The sequence below is a fragment of the Pagrus pagrus genome, assembly GCF_965226575.1.
Source record: "Pagrus pagrus genome assembly, chromosome: 2".
Lineage (NCBI taxonomy): Eukaryota > Metazoa > Chordata > Actinopteri > Spariformes > Sparidae > Pagrus > Pagrus pagrus.
The window spans coordinates 14625931-14644386 of record NC_140186.1 but is presented as its reverse complement, the minus strand read 5'-3'; the positions used below and the strand labels follow the sequence as shown (position 1 = coordinate 14644386).

Below are 18456 nucleotides of genomic sequence, written 5' to 3'. Positions count from 1 at the left end.
GAATAGATAAAAAGAGAAAAATACAGTATATAACCCAATAAAACAGGTGACAATTCTCTGTGTGTCATCACATCAAGCAATCCTTTTCACATACTCTTGATCCATTGTTTTTCTAAAAAAAAATAATGCAGCAGCAGGTAGAAAAGTGATAAGTGGGATTTCTGAGAAACAATCTTGACTTTGCGACTGACGGCAAAGTGACCCAGATAACATTTGTTTTGATCAGACTGCGTAGCCATGCTACGATTCAAAGATATACTGTAATAGATAATCTGTTTGCATTAAGAGTCTTGCCGCTTATGTTTACTAAAAGCCAGCAGCTTTCCTCTCAATCTCCCCCATCTGGGCTCAACATATCAGGGAAAAGGCCTAACTGATGGCGGTCTGTCTCGTGTATGGGGTTTTGATGCGCTCCACAATTTTATGGCTTGGAACAAACCAAAAATAAAGAAAATAAATAAAAATCAGAGCCATGAGTGATTAGTCATGAGTGATTATGGCTGTGGCGCTGTGACTGCGCCATTATTACTTGGCATTGACCCCAGTAACTCCGAGTGGCATGAACAAACTGAGTGGAAATTTCAGCTTATCACTGACCAAAAATGAGACATCACACATTAACTTTTAGCATGCTGGCAAATCAAGGAAACAGCAAAGATCACAGGCTCAGTTGTCAGCCATTATTTCCCTCTCCTGTTTTATTTCCTGCTGTTTTGCTGTTAAAAAAATCTCTATTATTTCAGTTCTATGATGCATCATTAGGGACAAAGTTAAACTGTGTTTGTTTACATTATAAGGAAAAATCATATATTAGTGTTTGATAGAAATATTCCTGTAATATTCCTCCTGCCAGCCGCAGCAAATTAGTTGCTGCATAAGCCTGCGTGACACAGGGGTGAGCTCAGACTTCAACGGGAAACTGCATGCCCTCTGCCTCTGCAACTCCACCCACATTCTGTTTTTCCTTCTTTCTCACTCCTTGAATTTTCCCAGAGGCAAAGGCCCCCTGAAGAACTCCTCAGATGTGATCAATGCAGCTAAGAAGATTGCAGAGGCTGGTTCCAGGATGGACAAATTGGCCCGTGCTGTTGCAGATCAGGTGACTTTGCATGTGTCTGTCACTGTCGTTTTTCACCATTACACTTTTCTGAAACTGTCTCTGAGTGGATCATCGTAGCTGGCGGCAGAGCAAATTTTGAGTTCGAGTAAGTGGGCATGGCCATTGGAAATCTTTAATGTGGGCATTGACGAGTCCAGCTGGAGCGGCTGGCTGTGTTGCTGCATGACTTCGTCTCCCAATGGGGCCAACACTGTGAGAGCAAGACAGCAGAACCAAGTTGTGTCTCTAATATAATTAGTTCCCAACCGAGGTGTTGCATTCATTATCAGATGAGTACCACTCCAAAACCAGCTGACAGACCATTTTCAATATCTAATCAATCGGTGCTGTGTCTGGGGAGGATGTGAGTGAAAAGAAATACGTAGGTGTGTATGCCGTATGTGTACGTTCAGAAAATGAATTGGGAGGTATTTCAGAATGCAGCACTCCAGGTAATGCATAATGTTCTTCTTCATTTCATCTGTCTCTAATAAGCAGTGAGAATACACTTCGGCACAAGACTCACTGATTTATTAAGGCAGCCTGTTGTCACTGTAATTGCAACTGCTGTTAGCTAGCAAACCCTTGGAACAATTATTGTTGGTTTCAGTATCACATGCTGGGCCTCGTTCCAGCGCTGCTTAGCTGAAGAAATGTTGGAGCTAAAATCAAAATTTACAATCACACAAAGCAAAATCTTTTTCTGAACTCTGGCAACTCACATGAGGCCTGCACACAACGATGTAAATGACTGTGGATGTCTATACAATAGTGATAACTAGAAATTAATCACATCTTTATAAAGGCAGCATAGTCTGAGGGGATCGTATGTGTGTGTGCGTGTGTGTGTCTCTGTCCGCAGCTAATCTCACACACTATTGGACCTATTAACCTTATATTTTAATGCTCATTTGGTTGTATGGTCACGGACCTCCTGTGGTTGTGATGACTTGCAATTTTTGAAAAGCCTAGTTTATTGACTGCTCTGTTTTCCTGTATATTGCGATTGACTGCTGACTTCTCACACCTCTTACCCGCAAGTGATCAACAACTGCTTCAGTTTGCCCCCAGTGATGCGCAGATCACTCTGCCATTAGGCATAAATCATCCACCCACTGAAACAAATGATTTTCTTAGATTTAGACCCGCACCCACGTGGAAATTTCACAGCACCTCCACTGGTCTCTGTAGGCAACATTGCCTTTTAAATTCATCTATAATGACTTACTTTAATGATTGCAGAGAATGCTGCTTTTCTCCGCACAATTTCGCTGTATGAACTTACGCTTTGTGTGTGACCTTTGAGATGTGTAGAAGCACACAGAACATTAATAACCATTAGATTCTGCACTTACCATTTCCGCTGCTGGGGGAACGCCGCAAGTCATGTGACTAATATTCTGCTGATAAACAACATAATACTTCACCCACCAACATCCCATCCACTATTATCAGAATGTTAATTTTTATGATGCGGCCATGTCCATCAGCAGATTGCGATCCACGCATGAATGCCTTATACCTTAAACCAACTGTAAACAAAACATTGACATGTATCACCTTATGAAGTTGATACAGCAATTGTGTCAGCTAACAGTGAGTTATTCACATATCTAGTTCAATACTCACCCTTGTTTATGATCACCAGCATGTGACCCCCTTTACATTTCTCGTAATCATATGATCTATTGTTAATATAAAATATTGAATATAGTAACTTTGATAGACGAGCATGGAATAACATTGGGATAAATGGGCCAGGAAGTTTTTCCTTCAGTGCTAAAAATGTTTTTAAACATTTTGAGAAGACCTACAACACAAAATAAGCAGTTATTCCTGGCCCCATGACCTAATGTTCTAAAAATTTCAATGAAACTATGTTAACTGATGTCCTGCTAACTCAAATAGAGGAAAAAGTAAAACATATCCCGCTTTGCAGTTAGAATAACTCTCAGCCCAGCAGGGAAAAATAAACCTTCATCACTATGCCCTGTGAAGGCATTTTATACTTATTAAAATCATTTCACATTAATTCATGAGGCAAGATCCTATCCAGGGTAATTTATGTTCATAATCAAAGGAACATGCAGAAGTTTGATTAAATGTTGCTCAGGGTACAGTATACCAATATATAAAGATGATTTCACCACCTACTAGCACATTTGACTGTCAGTTTGAGAGGCCGTCGAGTATACTAAGCTTTCAGCTGACCAGAAGGCATCTTTAGTCAAAGCTGGCACTGTTCTCGTGTCACACTGTCCTGCTCTCCACAGCGCATTGCAGCCATGACTGCACAACTCTGTCTGTTATGCAGTAATTACCACAAACAGAGAGCTAAAAAAGCAAGAGTTTCAATCTGTATGAGCATGTTTTTATGTGTGAGACAACATTTGTTCCAGAAAGCAGGTCTGTGTCTGCGGCACGGCTTGTGTGTGTTGTTCAGAGCAGGACATGTGACAGGGAGGACAAAGCAAGCATGAACTCATGTTCTTATGTATTAATTTCTTAGCTTGTAGGCTGCTGAGTGATGATCAGTGTTTAACAGGGTTTTGGTGGGAGTGAATGTGTCACATGGCAAATCACTGGCAGGGCCTGTGTCTGAATCAACAGTTGCTGTAATGAAAAGAGCAGGTGGCTTGCCATTTTTAATTCTCACTTAAATGGTTCCTAGACCAGTGTTTACTGAATATTCAAAGCCTTCTGTTACTCTTCCAGAGACATCAGAGCTGTGTCAGGAAATAAAGAGGGGCTAGAGGACCTTTTCATTTCCAACATGCATTTGTTTGTGAAAGTGTTTTCATGTGAGGCACTTGCAGTATCCGTTCGCCATTCAGCAAATGCAAAGAGTTATTTAAAGTTAAAAAGTTCACTTTTATCCAGCATCTTAATGGAATTATAGAACAAATAACATGACTTCAAAATTATTTGTCCACATTCCTGAAGAATAGGACAAGTATTTTGCATTCACACATTATGGTACGTAACCTGTGCTTGTCAAGAACACTGCGGCTTGACTGGAAGAATAAAGGCTGCTCCACTGCTTTCAGACAGGTCCCTTAAGTAGCAAACCTTGTCGCTGTGACTGTACATCAGCCCTATTGATGAACACGTGTGAGCAGAAGTCAATTCTGCGTGGAAGGCTGGGAGGACGGCGAGCTCTTTCATAGTCATTTAAGCACAGCACTTGACGTAGAAAAACCCCTCGAGGCACCTCAGCCCATTTCACTCCAGCAATGCCTTTTTTCTACTCTATTTCTCCCACTCCATTTTCCCTACACTGCTTTATTCTCTAAGTATGCCTCCTACAGACACCTAAACAGTGAATGTCAACTGTACAATATTAGGGGCATTTATTCTGAGACCAATAGAGTTAAATATGTTGTTATATACATGTAATAGTATGCATCACTCTGCTTAAGACAGATTGCGGAGTAATTCTACCTGTTTTGGTGATCTTTGTTGATGTCCATACATTTAGTTGTTTTAAGTTGAGTGTTGCTATATAAAGTTGCTCAAACTCTGCAATTCTTGGTATTTTTATACACAGATTATTACCGTTCTCTGCAGTTGTGAGTATTTACTGCAGCAGGACCGTGTACTGTATGTGGGATTGACTCGAAATAAACTACAGTGGTAATGTTTATTGTAATGAACTGTGTTGCTCTCTGATGTGTTTTTTTTAGTTTTGGACAAAAATGGAAGTCTTTGGTGGAATAAGTTAAATGAGGTTGTGGCTACATAGACAGTACTTGTTAGTAAAATCAATTTATTTTTGGTTTTGGTCTTTTCATGGGAACTGTTGACAGAAAATTGCCAGCCTTACCCCTTGACTGTGTTAAATGTTTTTTCCCGGTTTATTTCCTTGTCTGAACTTTCAGAAATCCTTTTCTTTTCATGAACTTTCTTCAAAGATGTCAAGTTAGTGTTTATAAATGTAGCGAAACACATGCAAGTTTGAGGCTAAGTATTTAGATTTTCCAGGTTTCACTGTAGTTATCACAGCGGAAAGCTCTGTCGCACTGTGTGCAGAACAATAAGAGCAGAGCTCCTGTTGCCTCTGCTGACAGCAGTGAAACCAAGTGTGACTGATGTGTAATTCAAAGTCTTCTCTGTAAAAACAAAAACTACAGTTTAACCGGCTGGCTAAGGAGGAGTCAGTAGCAACTGTCTTCAAAAGTGAATGCTTTTCCTGAGTGAAAATCTCAGGATTGCCAGCTTTTCGGGGAAATTAGAAAACAGCACTGTTTGTGCCTGACCAAAATCAATATTTAGTTTAGAAAGGTTTGTACTAAGTTTGTGTAAGTTGCTTTGTAATAACCACAGACAAGGAGGTTATGTTTTCACTCCTCAGTGTGTTTGTTGGTTGGTGTGTTCGTTGGTTGGTTTGTCAGCAGGACTACACAAAAACAACTGAACAGATTTCCATGAAACTTGGATGGAGGATGAGTCTCAGCTCAGAGCAGACACCATTAACTTTTGGTTTTACTTTGTTTGGAATCAGGATTTTTTCTGTCACTTTGTTTAACATTGTGAGATAGGGCATTTTTCGACATTTTCCTTAATTTCTTGGGGAATAATGATCCTGATGAAAAAAAATTGGGCGTAATTTGGTGGCTGGTATCTATGAGTGTTTACAAAAGGGGACCATTGGGCCTTGGCGGAGGTATGCGGTCTGCCATTCTAGTTTCTTATGATATGTCAGTGTCGCGTCCCCGTCATGCCTGTGGATGCAAAAATTATCATAAGCATTTCTGGATGCATAAAGAAACCACGTTAAATGAAAGTAGGGGTTATAAAAGTCTGACCCATGTTAATAGGACATTCACGGTCACTGTATTACTTACTGATACTGAAAAAAAAAATGAAAATGTGATGATGGTCAGGCAAGGAGCATTTTAATTTCCAAGTGGATTTATCAGACGTTAAATCAGTGGGACTACACGTTGGATATAATGATATCCTCAGGAAGTGTTAGTCAGAAGGAATCTAAAAATATGTGTATATCTGTGACGCAAATTCACATTAATTGCCTCCTTGAGTTGTGTGTGACAGCGTGACTGCTGCAGCTCCAATTTTTGACTATGTTGGTGAGCAGCCCAATCATCAGAACTTTCACCTGTTAAGGCCTCCTCAAATCCTTTACATGAATTATTATGATAAAAAAAACACCTCAAAATTCTACGCTCAGCCAAGCAGCCACATTTTCCCTTTACTATGACACCTACTGTATTATGACGCTTCATACTAATGCCTCAGAAAAACATCAAATGAAGAGAAAATCCACTTTTCATGCTCACATATATTGCAACATGACAGGTTTCAGCCTTCAATGTGATGCTAATATGGCGGATCACAGATTCCAATAGATTAATTTTCAAAGAGAACAGAATGTTTGAAAGATTCACACAAATGGGAACACAAGGTCAGGTTTTTATGTGCAAAAAGCCAGATGAAAGAAGGAAAGACAGCAGGCACATTAGAAAGTCACTTAAGTATAATCAGTTGTTTCAGTATGTACTAGAACACAGTAGTGCTCAGTCTGAGTGAGAGACTGGATGAGCAGATGAAACGATTACCGGCTTTCTTGAAGTAACTAACTTAAACATCTTCCTACTATACTATTTGAAATGTCGAAACAAGAATAATTATTTTCAGCAGAAATAAGAGTAGTATAGAAAAGTGCCATGATTAAAGGTTAAATATAGGACATTTACTGCCACTAGATATTACACTAGAGCAGCAGCATCTCAGACCAAATCAAATGTGTGTTGTTCACTTAATAAAGCAGCAGGCTGTAGCCAGTTCGATGTTCTGGAGGACCGCATGGACCACGCCACGGACCACTCACTAACTGGTCCAGACCACTCACTAACCGATCCAGACCACATGGACCATGCCATGGATCACTCACTAACAGGTCCATCATGAAAAAAGACAATTAAATTGGAAGTCATTATCGATTTAATTGTGATTGGTTCTATATCATAACATAGCAAATAGTTGTTTGTTGCTGTATTAATGTTCAGATTATAATAATTTCTAACCTTCAAAGAGGAACAGCAAAAGTGGTGTAGTTTAAACTAAAATAACAGGCTAAAAATGAATACTTTTTACATGCTGCATAATTTAGTAAAAGGTCAGTTGCAAGCCTGCTTATAAATGCTGCATCAGTGTGAGGTGTGAGTTGTGTTTTGACAGACTGCCACACTCTGATAGTGTGTTGCCCTCATTTCCGCACCAGGGTTCACATCATCTCCCTGAATTATCCATGGGGAGCACGTTTTGTTCATTTTGGGCCCAATTATGTGACAAAAAACACTATAAGATATTTCTCACCTGTTTCTCCGGACTGAACAAAAAAAGAATATTCCTGTAATGCAGAGAGAGGCGCTGAGGTCGGGAGGAGTTTCAAAAAGGCCAAGTAAAGTCAAGCAGTGAGCCATACAGTTTCCTCACTACTCTGTGGTAAATGCAGTTTTTCAGTATGATGGACAGAGATAGAGATAGAGAGAGCTTCAATGGGCCTGGCAAAGTAATGGGCCATACAGTTTATTTACATCAACAGGGAATCTGTGAAAGAAACGGGCTATTAGTCAACTATACAATAGGGAACAATCGTGTCATGTCTGCATCAAACTTGCCTGGGGCAGCAGTGTGTGTGTGTGTGTGTGTGTGTGTGTGTGCGTGCGTGCGTGCGTGCATGCGTGCGTGCGTGCGTGCGTGCGCCAGCACTGTGAAGTGAAGTTAGCGGTCATGCTAGCCAGGACTGGCGGTGCAGTGATAATGCCCAAGGAGAAGCTTCCCTCTGCCTCACTGGCTGCTCTATGAGCTAGCAGCTTCAGCCCAGTCAGTGCCACTCACTGAGAGGAAGCTGGATGCTGGTGGCAGCTTCGGTCTTTGTTCCAAGTCAGTTATAGTGGATAGTGACCATAACTATAAATGTAAATCACGCCTTGAGTTGCTTTTTCCAATTATATTTGTAGGTTGAAGAACAAACAATTTATTCGATTTTGGAAAGACTGTGTTTTATGTGCCATTTGTAGCAATCAGTGAAGGGCACTTGTAGCCAATCAATACTGTTTGCCTTCTCAGCGAGACGGGGGGAAGATGGGCGGCTAGGAAAAGCCGAATGTCCTGGAGGGGGTATATTCATATCACAGCTCGATGTTTAACTTGCCACCCCCCTTCTACCCCGAGCCCACGAGACAAGGAAATGAGCTGTGCATGTCCCCACACCGTACTGCTGAATGTCCTAGTTAGGACCGTTTAATATTAATGACGAGAGGAAAGGTGTTGCTACAAAATGATGCTCACAGTGTTTAAGCAGCTGATGCAGTGTTCTTAACCCACTGGGAGCTTAGTGGGCCATAGCTGACACCTGGAAAGCTTCCAGATGGAATAATAGGGGGAAAACTGTGTGATAGGAGGAGACCTCAAGAGGCTGTCCTCATATTCCCTTTTGGTCCATTTGCTGCTCTGAATGATTGGTTTCTTCACTGTTGAAGTGGCACAAAGGCCAGCAGGACCAGGACAGATCTCCTGGTTCAAAACAAAAAAAGAAAAAGAAGACAAGAAGAGGAGAGATACACATTAAGCTAGCTGTGGAAGCAAGTTGTTATGTGTTTCAAAGTATCATGTCCATTCAATGCTGATTGATCTGTTTTCTTCTTGGGCAACAAGCTGTGACAAACTTGTTTTATGTGAAATTAATCAGTTTGACATCCCGCAGTGTAACTCAACATGCCTTTGAAACTAAAACTGGCAAAAAACGACCACTGGAAAAAAAAAGAACAAGTTGAACAACATCTCCCAGGCTCGGTGCAAAGAAATGCAATTAGCACCCAAAATGTTGGAACCCAACTGTTTCTGTGAGGATTGTTGTTCTTGCTTTCTGCTTTAAACGGCTTCAGTCACCATGATTCTGATAACAATCCAATTTAGTCGAGAATCTACATCTCAAACCTATTTGAGGAAGCACATACACACTTTACAACAAGATGGTACTTTTGTGATAAGCAGCTTTAGATTTGTAAAATAATTACTGAAGAAAGGCCAATAACCTTTTTTTTTGGCTCAGTGGCAAATCTAGCGCCTTGATGGCTTTAATTTCTGTCATGTTATCATTGTATATACTTTTCTGTCAGCTAACCTACTTCTGGCTCTTTGTGTATCCCAGTTTTAACCAAAAACATAGCATGGAGCTCTCAGATTGATCAAATATGCAACCAAAGACGTGCATGCATGTTTTCACCTCAACCTTAATGGATTTTGAATGCCTTTATTCGACCCAATCGTGATATACTTACTGTCCATTTGAATACTCTTTGGCTGTGTCCAAAATCCCTCTCACATTCATTGACTGGTGCACTATAACCCTCCATGTGATATAGTTTGAGCATCTTTGGAGGTGCAGAAATTACATTCACACCTCACTGCGCCTGTCAGTGATGCAGAATGATCATGAACCATAAGCGCTATATAGAGTAAATTATTAAGTGTCTATTACAGAGGAAGTAGCAAAAGTGTGAACAAGGGAGTGATTTCAAACACATTCAGTGTCAGTAAGTCAATCCAAGTATTACAAGTCAGTCAGTAAATACAACCTTACAAAAAAGTTAGGACGATGTGTAAAACCATCTGTGTTTACTTACACTGGCAGCAAAAGTCAGAGTAAGCTCATGTTTACAAAAAAATCAATGGATTTGATGAGGTAAACATTAAACATATTGTCTTTGCACTAATGTACTAACCCCAAAAACGAGTATAGTTTATAACAGATTAGTGAATTATCACATTATGTTTTATTTATGTTTTTTACAGCTTTCATCTCTTCCAAGGAGGTTGTTTTCATAATTCCTTCTTGTAACACAACTGATATGGATAATATGGCGGAGGTGTATCAAATGACATTAAGGTGTATTTCATACTGCTACCACGAGGCCAATCGCTGACCAGCAGCTATTACATGGAAGCTTTTAAATGAAAGGCTACCTATTAAACATTGGAGAGATCATGATCAGTCATGACACTAGTCTACTATTTTTTTGTGTGTTCTAACAGTGTGTTTCCTTGTCCCTTTTTTCCATTCAGTGCCCTGATTCAGCGTGCAAGCAGGATCTGCTGGCCTACCTGCAGAGAATTGCCCTGTACTGTCATCAGCTCAACATTTGCAGCAAGGTGAAAGCTGAGGTTCAGAATCTGGGTGGAGAGCTCATCGTGTCTGGGGTAAGTCTCACCATACAGAGCAGAACATGGCTGCTGCTCTAGATCGGCCCTCGGGCTTGAATCACTACACTTGGTCAATTTGAGACCATTTTTTATCCTCTGCACTGCGGGTGGGCAAACCTTTCAGTGCAAGATCACGATGAAGCTTGGAAGACTGGATGAAGGGTCATGCAGATTAAGGCTGATGCAATTATTTCAGACTGATTACCATCTAATAATAGCAGAAAGACGCAGTGCTGACTTTTCTTTTCATTTGTATTTTTCATGCCTTGTGAACCCCATTATCACTGCTCAAACTCTTCAAATTATCCCATATTGCTTGCATTTGACATTTAACTTTTAATGTTACCAATACATTTGTGGTATATTCTCTCTCTCTCATATACAGTATATATATATATATATATATATATATATATATGTGTGTGTGTGTGTGTGTGTGTGTGTGTGTGTGTGTGTATGTATACATACAACAGAGTTATTCAATACAGTCGTAGGTGTGAAATGTTTTTGAAGTGGACTATAGACTAGTGGACTAGGAGTTCATTCTAAACTGCTTCTATATTTAAATGAACAATAAAAAAGCACTGCACAGAATTCAGATTTTCTATCAGGAGAGAAAAAGGTGAAATTGGTGCTCTCCTACTGTTTTGTTTGCAAAGAACTTCCTCATGAATTGCCTCGGTATGATTTGTTCCTCTAATTAAAATCAGACGTGACTTTAATCTTTGCTTTTGGGTTTTCCTCGCGTTTTGTGTTGATACAGTTCTTCATGATTTCTCAGGACTCTATTACCGTTCGTCTCGCATGAGATATGCAAAGCCCTGCTGAGATTTTAACCTTTTCATGGTGGCCAGCTGGAGTCCACACTCATTAAATCTAAGCAGTTGACTCGTCTCAGTGTGAGGTAGGAGGAGGCCCACTGGCCGCCGACCCTTAAATGTCAGCCAAACAAAACAGACGGAGACAGAGGTATACCTGACCCCTGCCTCTGCTAATTAAGAACTGCTAAAATAAGACGTCATATAGCGAGGGCCATGTTTTCAGCCTGCTTTAATTGCCAGTTGCAGCAGAGACCTCCTAGGTACTGTACGTAGCTAATATGTTCTATCATCCTTGTTGAGTGCTTGCTTTTACAGACTTTGAATTATTGGAGTTAACCTTTAGTGTTTCCCTCTCTCTTTACCCTCCAACTCTCCTTACCCTCTTGTAGTTGGATAGTGCCACCTCCCTGATCCAAGCGGCCAAGAACCTCATGAACGCAGTGGTGCTGACTGTAAAGGCATCTTATGTAGCCTCCACCAAGTACCAGAAGGTGTACGGAACAGCGGCTGTTAACTCACCCGTGGTGTCTTGGCGCATGAAGGCCCCCGAGAAGAAGCCTCTGGTAAAAAGAGAGAAGCCCGAGGAGTGCCAGACACGTGTGCGACGAGGCTCCCAGAAGAAACACATCTCCCCTGTCCAGGCCCTCAGCGAATTCAAGGCCATGGACTCCTTCTAAGAAAAAAACAAAAGTCATGCTTACCCAAGAAAAACAACGAAACATGACTGTGACAAGTTGAAGAAAAAGTCCCTTTTTACATTGTGTTAACCCACCTCTGTTTGCCCTGTGTGTGCGTGGTGACACCTCAGGAGGACTACAGTACATGTTAAACTGCCACAGTAACGGCTCCTGTGAACACTGTGGGCTTCATGGCTCGCAGGGCAGCCACGCACACCCAACACTATTTATCGATCTTATTGTAGCTTAATATGTGAGAGCCAAAATGTGACACAAACATGAGTACTTTTGAAAATATGGGAGTATAAAAAAAGAAAAACATATCAGAGGAGGAGGAGTGGCATTAAAAAAAAATTGTGGCAGTTGATATCCTGCTTGTATACACATTTAAACTGTCTGAATGGAAATCCTGAATGGTTCACTAGAGGAGTTATTCTATAGGGAATATATCAATGTTGGTATGCTCCCTCTTGATATTTTTCTTTCAATTTGAATGTAATCTGTAGTGCTAGGAATAACTTATGTTTAAGATACCTGGAAGTGTCGGCATCCAAGTAGTTTCCTTGTTCCTGATAATTATAATAATAATCCATATGGTGTTTTTTTTCCAAAGCACACTTATGGTCTATTGTATTGCCTTTTTAAATCCCATTTATTTAATGATTACATCACTAACTATGATGACCTTGATTGGAAGTTGTGTAGCGTATAAATATAGACTGAGAGGTTTGACTAGTTGTGGTTTGCTCAGAGAATAGAAATCCCTGCATACAGTACCTTTATATTCACCCTTCTCTAATAAATCCCTCAACTTGACTCTCAAAGTTTCACGTGTCTTTCTTATTGTTACAGTCTCAGCACTGTGCGGCAGCTACAGTATCAGTATGGGATCGAGCATTACAGCAACGATGCCTTTTATTAATTTGAAGGATCTGACATAATCATTAGAGATTGCAACGCAAGACCTGCAGATAAAAAGACTCCGGAGAATAAAATCTATTAGTACTAAAAGCTTACAAGAATAGGTGTATTGATTCAGGGTCACAGGTCAAGTCCCATTTCTTCACTGTGACTTGAGATAATTGGTCTTGGGTCAGCAATGTTTCTGCTTTCTTTGCTGTATTTGATCAGGTCCTCCAAAAAGAAAAAACGCCACCGCAGTTAACATAAAATACACACAATTTTGACATATATTACGGGGATGGTTACGTTATTTGGTCCGTCTGTCGGTCACCTAAGATTTTTTTTACAGACATTCATGGTTTCCAAAAGCACTACCACTAGGTTTAAAGTTTAAAGGATAAGCAGATGTTTCTGGAACTTTAAAGCAAAAACAGCATTGCAGCATTCTCCTAAACAACTGAAGTAGATGGGGACTTCTATGGGGGGAACAGAAAGCATAAAATGGCTCCATAGAGCTCTGGTGGTGTAATAAAAGTCTTCAGAAGCCTCAAGATCTTAAAGTAATTTGAAGACATTATTTGCAACCTTTTTAAGATGAAATATTCACTGGAGCTGCTAAGCTAAGAGCGTTGGCACCCAGTACATCTGAAGTGGGTGCAAGAGCTTGATCGCACATCAAGGATGTAAATATCGTATTCTCATTCTGGATCTCGGGGCTTCAGGACACTCGGATTCCACGGGACAAGCTGTAGGGAGCGATTTTATGTATTTTTTGTTTGTTTTTTTAACGTTACTCTCAGTTTAAGCGAATGCTAACACTGTTTTGCAATGTTTGTGGACTAGTCGCCTGACTTTTCATCCACATGGGGGTGAGCAGATAATGATTTATTTTCATTTTGGGGTGAATGTATCCTTTAATGGATTGGCACAACATTTTGTAGGCATTCACGGTTCAAGACGTTGACTGTTTAGTTTTTTAGTTAAAAGTCTCACCAACCGTTGGATTGCCATGAAGTTTGATACACACTTTCATGTCCTCCTCAGAATTACTTGAAAAAATGTAGGTGATTCTATCTTCAGCCATCATCAGGTTAAAAAATACTTGCAAGCTCACACTCTAAACTAGGAGGCGAACATGATCAACATTACCTGCTAAAATTAACTTATTGGAGCTGTCTGTTGGACTGCCATCCTGCCAATAAAGAGATAACGCTGTATCTGTTTCACATGGTCTCAAAGTTAACTGCTGACTCCATGTCAAGCTATATAAGCCAGTATTGACCACTGAAGTCCTTGTCAATCTCTCTTAAGCCCGCTGACTTGTTCAGGGGAAAGAAAGGAGGGCTGGCAAAACAGGAACAGGGGTTACACAGCAGGGACTCAACAGACGCCTGAAACATCGCCAGTCAGCAAGTAAGAAACCCCAGAATGCTCCGGGCTGTGTATGTCGAAGTTTGGAATCTCTGAAGGCGAGGGAAAATCGTTGCAGATACTACAAATGTGAAGTTTATATAGCTTGTCTGGTCTTTGGGAAACCACAGAGACCTGGCTCCGACCTCCCTTCATGCCGAGTGATTCCAGTGAATTAGTTCATTTTAAGAGACAGCACAATGCATTCCTTTTAGAAAGCGGCTCTATCAAGCCCCTACAGGCACCGCCGACACTCCTTGCCATTAAAACAGGGAGAGAAAATCAATTGATTGCTTAACACGACCTTGAATCTCTCATGAATCAAATCAAAAGCATCGACAAGCATAATTGTCCCAATAATGGCTCACGGGACACTAGTTGAGATAATTCAGCGGTTTTGTCACTCATAATGAATAAGGCTCTTTATGTATACACATTGTACTGCTAATGGCTATTAAACACAACATGCATCAGGCATCCGTGCATCACCAAAGTACCTTGTGTTTAGGATACAGGGCCACAGGAGAGGAATGTAACACGGTCCACTTACTGAATGGATTAATTCCCGACTGTGGCGCTGTCTAACCAGAGTAATCCATTTCTACCGTCCAAATAAAACATGACATGATGGCTAACAGCCTGTCCTCTTTAAAAATTAAGAAAAAATAATTAAAAGGAAATAATGATGGTAGCAGAAATGCCACTGCAGTGAAGGATATTAGTACTTTGATTTGAGAGATGTCTTCATGGGATGTGCTGAATTAAAAGGATTAAAACTGAGTTCTAATCTAGTTAAATAAACCTCCCTCAGACCAACCATAAAAATAGACGGAGAGCAAAATGACTTAAAAGTCCCCGAGGCAGAATGGTGATGAACAGCATACAACCAGCTGCTGCAATATGGTTTCTGGCTTTCAGTCTCTGGTGTCAGATGCCTTCTGACACTGAACACACTGGAGACTCTGCCATCTGCACAGATGGACATCAGCGCTGTAAAGGGACCTGTTTTATGGCTGCAGTTGTTTTATAACGCAACACAAAAATTAAATCAGAGAAAGTGGAGTTGATCTTTGACCTGAAGTCATAGTTGAGTGTGTTCACCAAGGTTTGAAGGATCTGAATGGTTATGAACTGAGTTGAAATATTAATCAAAATATGTTTAGATACAGCTGAAGTGTCCTTAGCTCTAACTGAGGCACAGATTTCAGTTTTACTTGGATTACCAGCTATCTGCTGTTGGATTATCAACCCTGCTTTCATTTGGATTTGACTGGGAAACCCCTGAGAGTAGTCAGACTGCAATAGTAGTCTCTCTTCGCTCTGGATGCCACCCGGGACACACCTCTGCTGGCCTGGACCTCAGCTGCTTGGTGAAAAGGCCTGCTAAAGGCCAGAGACCTGCTACACCTTTGTGTCCTGACTCAAGTCAGGACTGAAGCAACTGAAGATCGCCTGCACACCTTCCCAAAGGGTACCTGAAATGGAGAGAGAGAGATGCAGGACCCCAAGCCAACAAAGGAGGATTGGCGCATCCTCATCCTCATCAGACACAACTTCTCCTCCTTCCCCTACATCCTCATTAGGTATAACAAACTTTCCAAGGGTTGAATAATAAGGTTGAAGGTTAACCGATTCAGTAAGTGTAGGCTATAGGCTATGAAAGGAAAATACTAAGTTCAAACTCAGATTCTCCTTTCTTGCCTACTTCTCTCGATACTACCTGGTCCAAAACCCCAAACCTCTTTACTTCTTTGTTTAGTGTCTCGTCACTGTAGCTTAGTTTGTGTTTTGTCGTTGTCACGTCTTTTGTCTATAGATCAGTTAATGAATGTTTGCTTATAAAGTCGTTATGTAGCTTGTGATTTCTGTACAATTTACAGTTTGGTCACTGAACGATTTTGCTAATGCTTTACTTAAATTACAATTATTTCCTCTAAATTAATATGTGTGTTAATAGACCTATTCTAAGAGTTGTTTACTGGTATTACTGAGTGCACTAGGCTGTTATCTCGGAGGACAAATAATTAGCGGGTTGCTTAATAACTTCTATTATCATATTAATACGAATGATTTTGAGCTATTATTTTCATCTTACACTGCAAACCATTTGTTATACAACTGCAGTAAGAGAAAGATTTCAGTTTGAACCTGATGACACTTTACTACTACAAAATTCATTGCAGGTAGTTTTGGAGAGATATGAAATGAAACCTCAGGCGCTTCCTTCTTTATTTATATTTTCTTTTAGCTCTTTAGATGTTCTTCCAGGAAAAGGTCAAACCTGTTTCAAATTCTAATTTTCTCAAGCAAGCCAACAGCTGGGGAGAGGCTAGAAATTACATGATCTGCTGCGTTATGCTCTGCAAAAGTCTGGGTAACACACACACGTCGCTGATTTTAAGGCCTTGTGCCAGTAATTCTTTTTGCACGCTTCCTTCAGCTCCAAATCAGCTCCTTGAATGTGTCTGAGGAGGTCAAGTGTGCAAGGCATTTCAGGGTGGCTGCTCAGATTCAGACTCCTCTGCGCCGACTCATTCTATGTTTTCAATCTGAAAATCCAGACTGGGAGGATGTAAATGGTTTTTGGCTGTACAGCCAATGATTAAAAGCAAAAATGTGATCCTGGTAGACGGCCGATAATCCAGCCATTCCCCGGGCACAATGTCTCAATCTCTCAGAGGATATGAAAAGGTCCCACTGGCTCAGACTCTTTCAGCTGAGAAAAATCTTCAGGCCTGAGTAGAGCGGCACAGCAAAATTCATCCTCACATCTTCGTAAAACATTTCACCCTAGAAGCTTGGTGACATACAGTACGGACTAATTCCATGGCTAGTTGGTGAACTATGCTGTAGCTGTGAGATAACCGCGAATACACGAGACACCCAAGAACGTGCCAATTTTTCACAGCTGATCCCCGAGGTTCTTCTTTTCTTTTTTTTCTCTGTATTGTGCCATTTACTCCACCCTGGCGTTTTGTTCTCAGGATCACATCATTTCATTCAATAAAGATAAAATGAATGAGGGAGAAAAGCGCTCGGAGCAAAGATGCTTCATAAGAAAAGTTAGCTGATATAGCGAGCTAACTGCCAGCCAGGAAGCTTGGTAACAGTCACATTGAGTCATATTTGCTATGTAGGCAACATAATAAAAAAGCCTCTGTTGTTTTGTTTTTATTATTATTATTATTATTATTATTATTATTATTATTATTATTATTATTATACTGGCAGTTCAGAATATTAACACACAATGAGAATAATTGTTTTGTTATTTACCAAACAATCAATCCATATCTATGTGTGCACACAGTGGGCCTACAGTACCTCCATACTGGCCACACTACTGATGTAAATTTTAGGTGTTGATTTTTGATCCTTTTATTGTACTTTAATTAATTAAGACTAATATAAAGATATTTTATTCTCACATACCTATATTTATCCAATAATTGATCTGCCGATAATGATGACAACTGGTACCTCTGCTGTTAAGTAATGCTGAGGAAACACAGTTGATATTGGACTTTTGTGCAAAAATCAAAGATTTCCTCAAGGCCACTTTTGAAACATTTCAACAATATTTGCACATCGCAAATTTAGTTTGTTTAGGGAAAGACTGTCGTTGTTGTTCTAATTTAAAAAAGAACACCACTTCCTGGTACTGGATTTAAGTCACTGTATATGAATATAACACCCAGAGCATCTGATTGTTACACATTTCTCTGGCATTTTGTTCTTTTGGAAATACATCACAAGGTCTTTCATCTAACCAGCAATGCTGCGCAGATGTTTCTATTATGATCCACCTGATATAGCGCACCATCACTTTCTTACTGTCTTCCTACATATCTCCACACATCCACTCCATAATGAAGGAAATGTTGGAGAAGTGTTGGAAGTTATATCTGAAGACTGATGTGAAGAGACTGAACAAAAACTTGATTTGCGTGAAGCCTCTCAGTCAAGTTGAAAGAAACCCTGCGGTAAATGATTTTTTTGTGCCTACATGTTGATCTGCTATGAAAATAGAAACAAATCCCCCAGACTTCTGAGATCCTGCAGCACCAGAGAAAAAGCTTAGCAGTAATTATGTCCGTGGAGTATGTTGAACAGGAAGGGGGAAAACCACTGGTACATGTCCCGTGCCCTAATGATGCTCTCGGAGGACGCTGCCTTGCTCAGGCAGGAATTACCTTCTCACCTGGATGGCAGTGATGGACAGTCTTGTGGTGGAGGAGGGGGCTGCGGGGCACCGTGCTGTCTCCAAGTGTAATGAACAGTTTAAGGCTGGGTGAAGAGTTCGAAAGGGGACCAGGCC

General features: G+C 40.5%; 1 protein-coding gene across 1 annotated transcript in view; it reads left to right on the top strand.

Annotated features, from left to right (window-relative positions):
• ctnna2 (catenin (cadherin-associated protein), alpha 2) overlaps window positions 1-12641 on the top strand; it is a 322519-nt gene extending 309878 nt beyond the window's left edge. The window contains exons 16-18 of the mRNA XM_084366449.1: window positions 994-1099; window positions 10190-10324; window positions 11538-12641. Coding sequence (XP_084222575.1) covers window positions 994-1099; window positions 10190-10324; window positions 11538-11825 — 529 coding nt within the window. The 3' untranslated portion in view covers window positions 11826-12641. The remainder of the gene's footprint in view (window positions 1-993; window positions 1100-10189; window positions 10325-11537) is intronic.
• Window positions 12642-18456: the final 5815 nt, after the last annotated feature.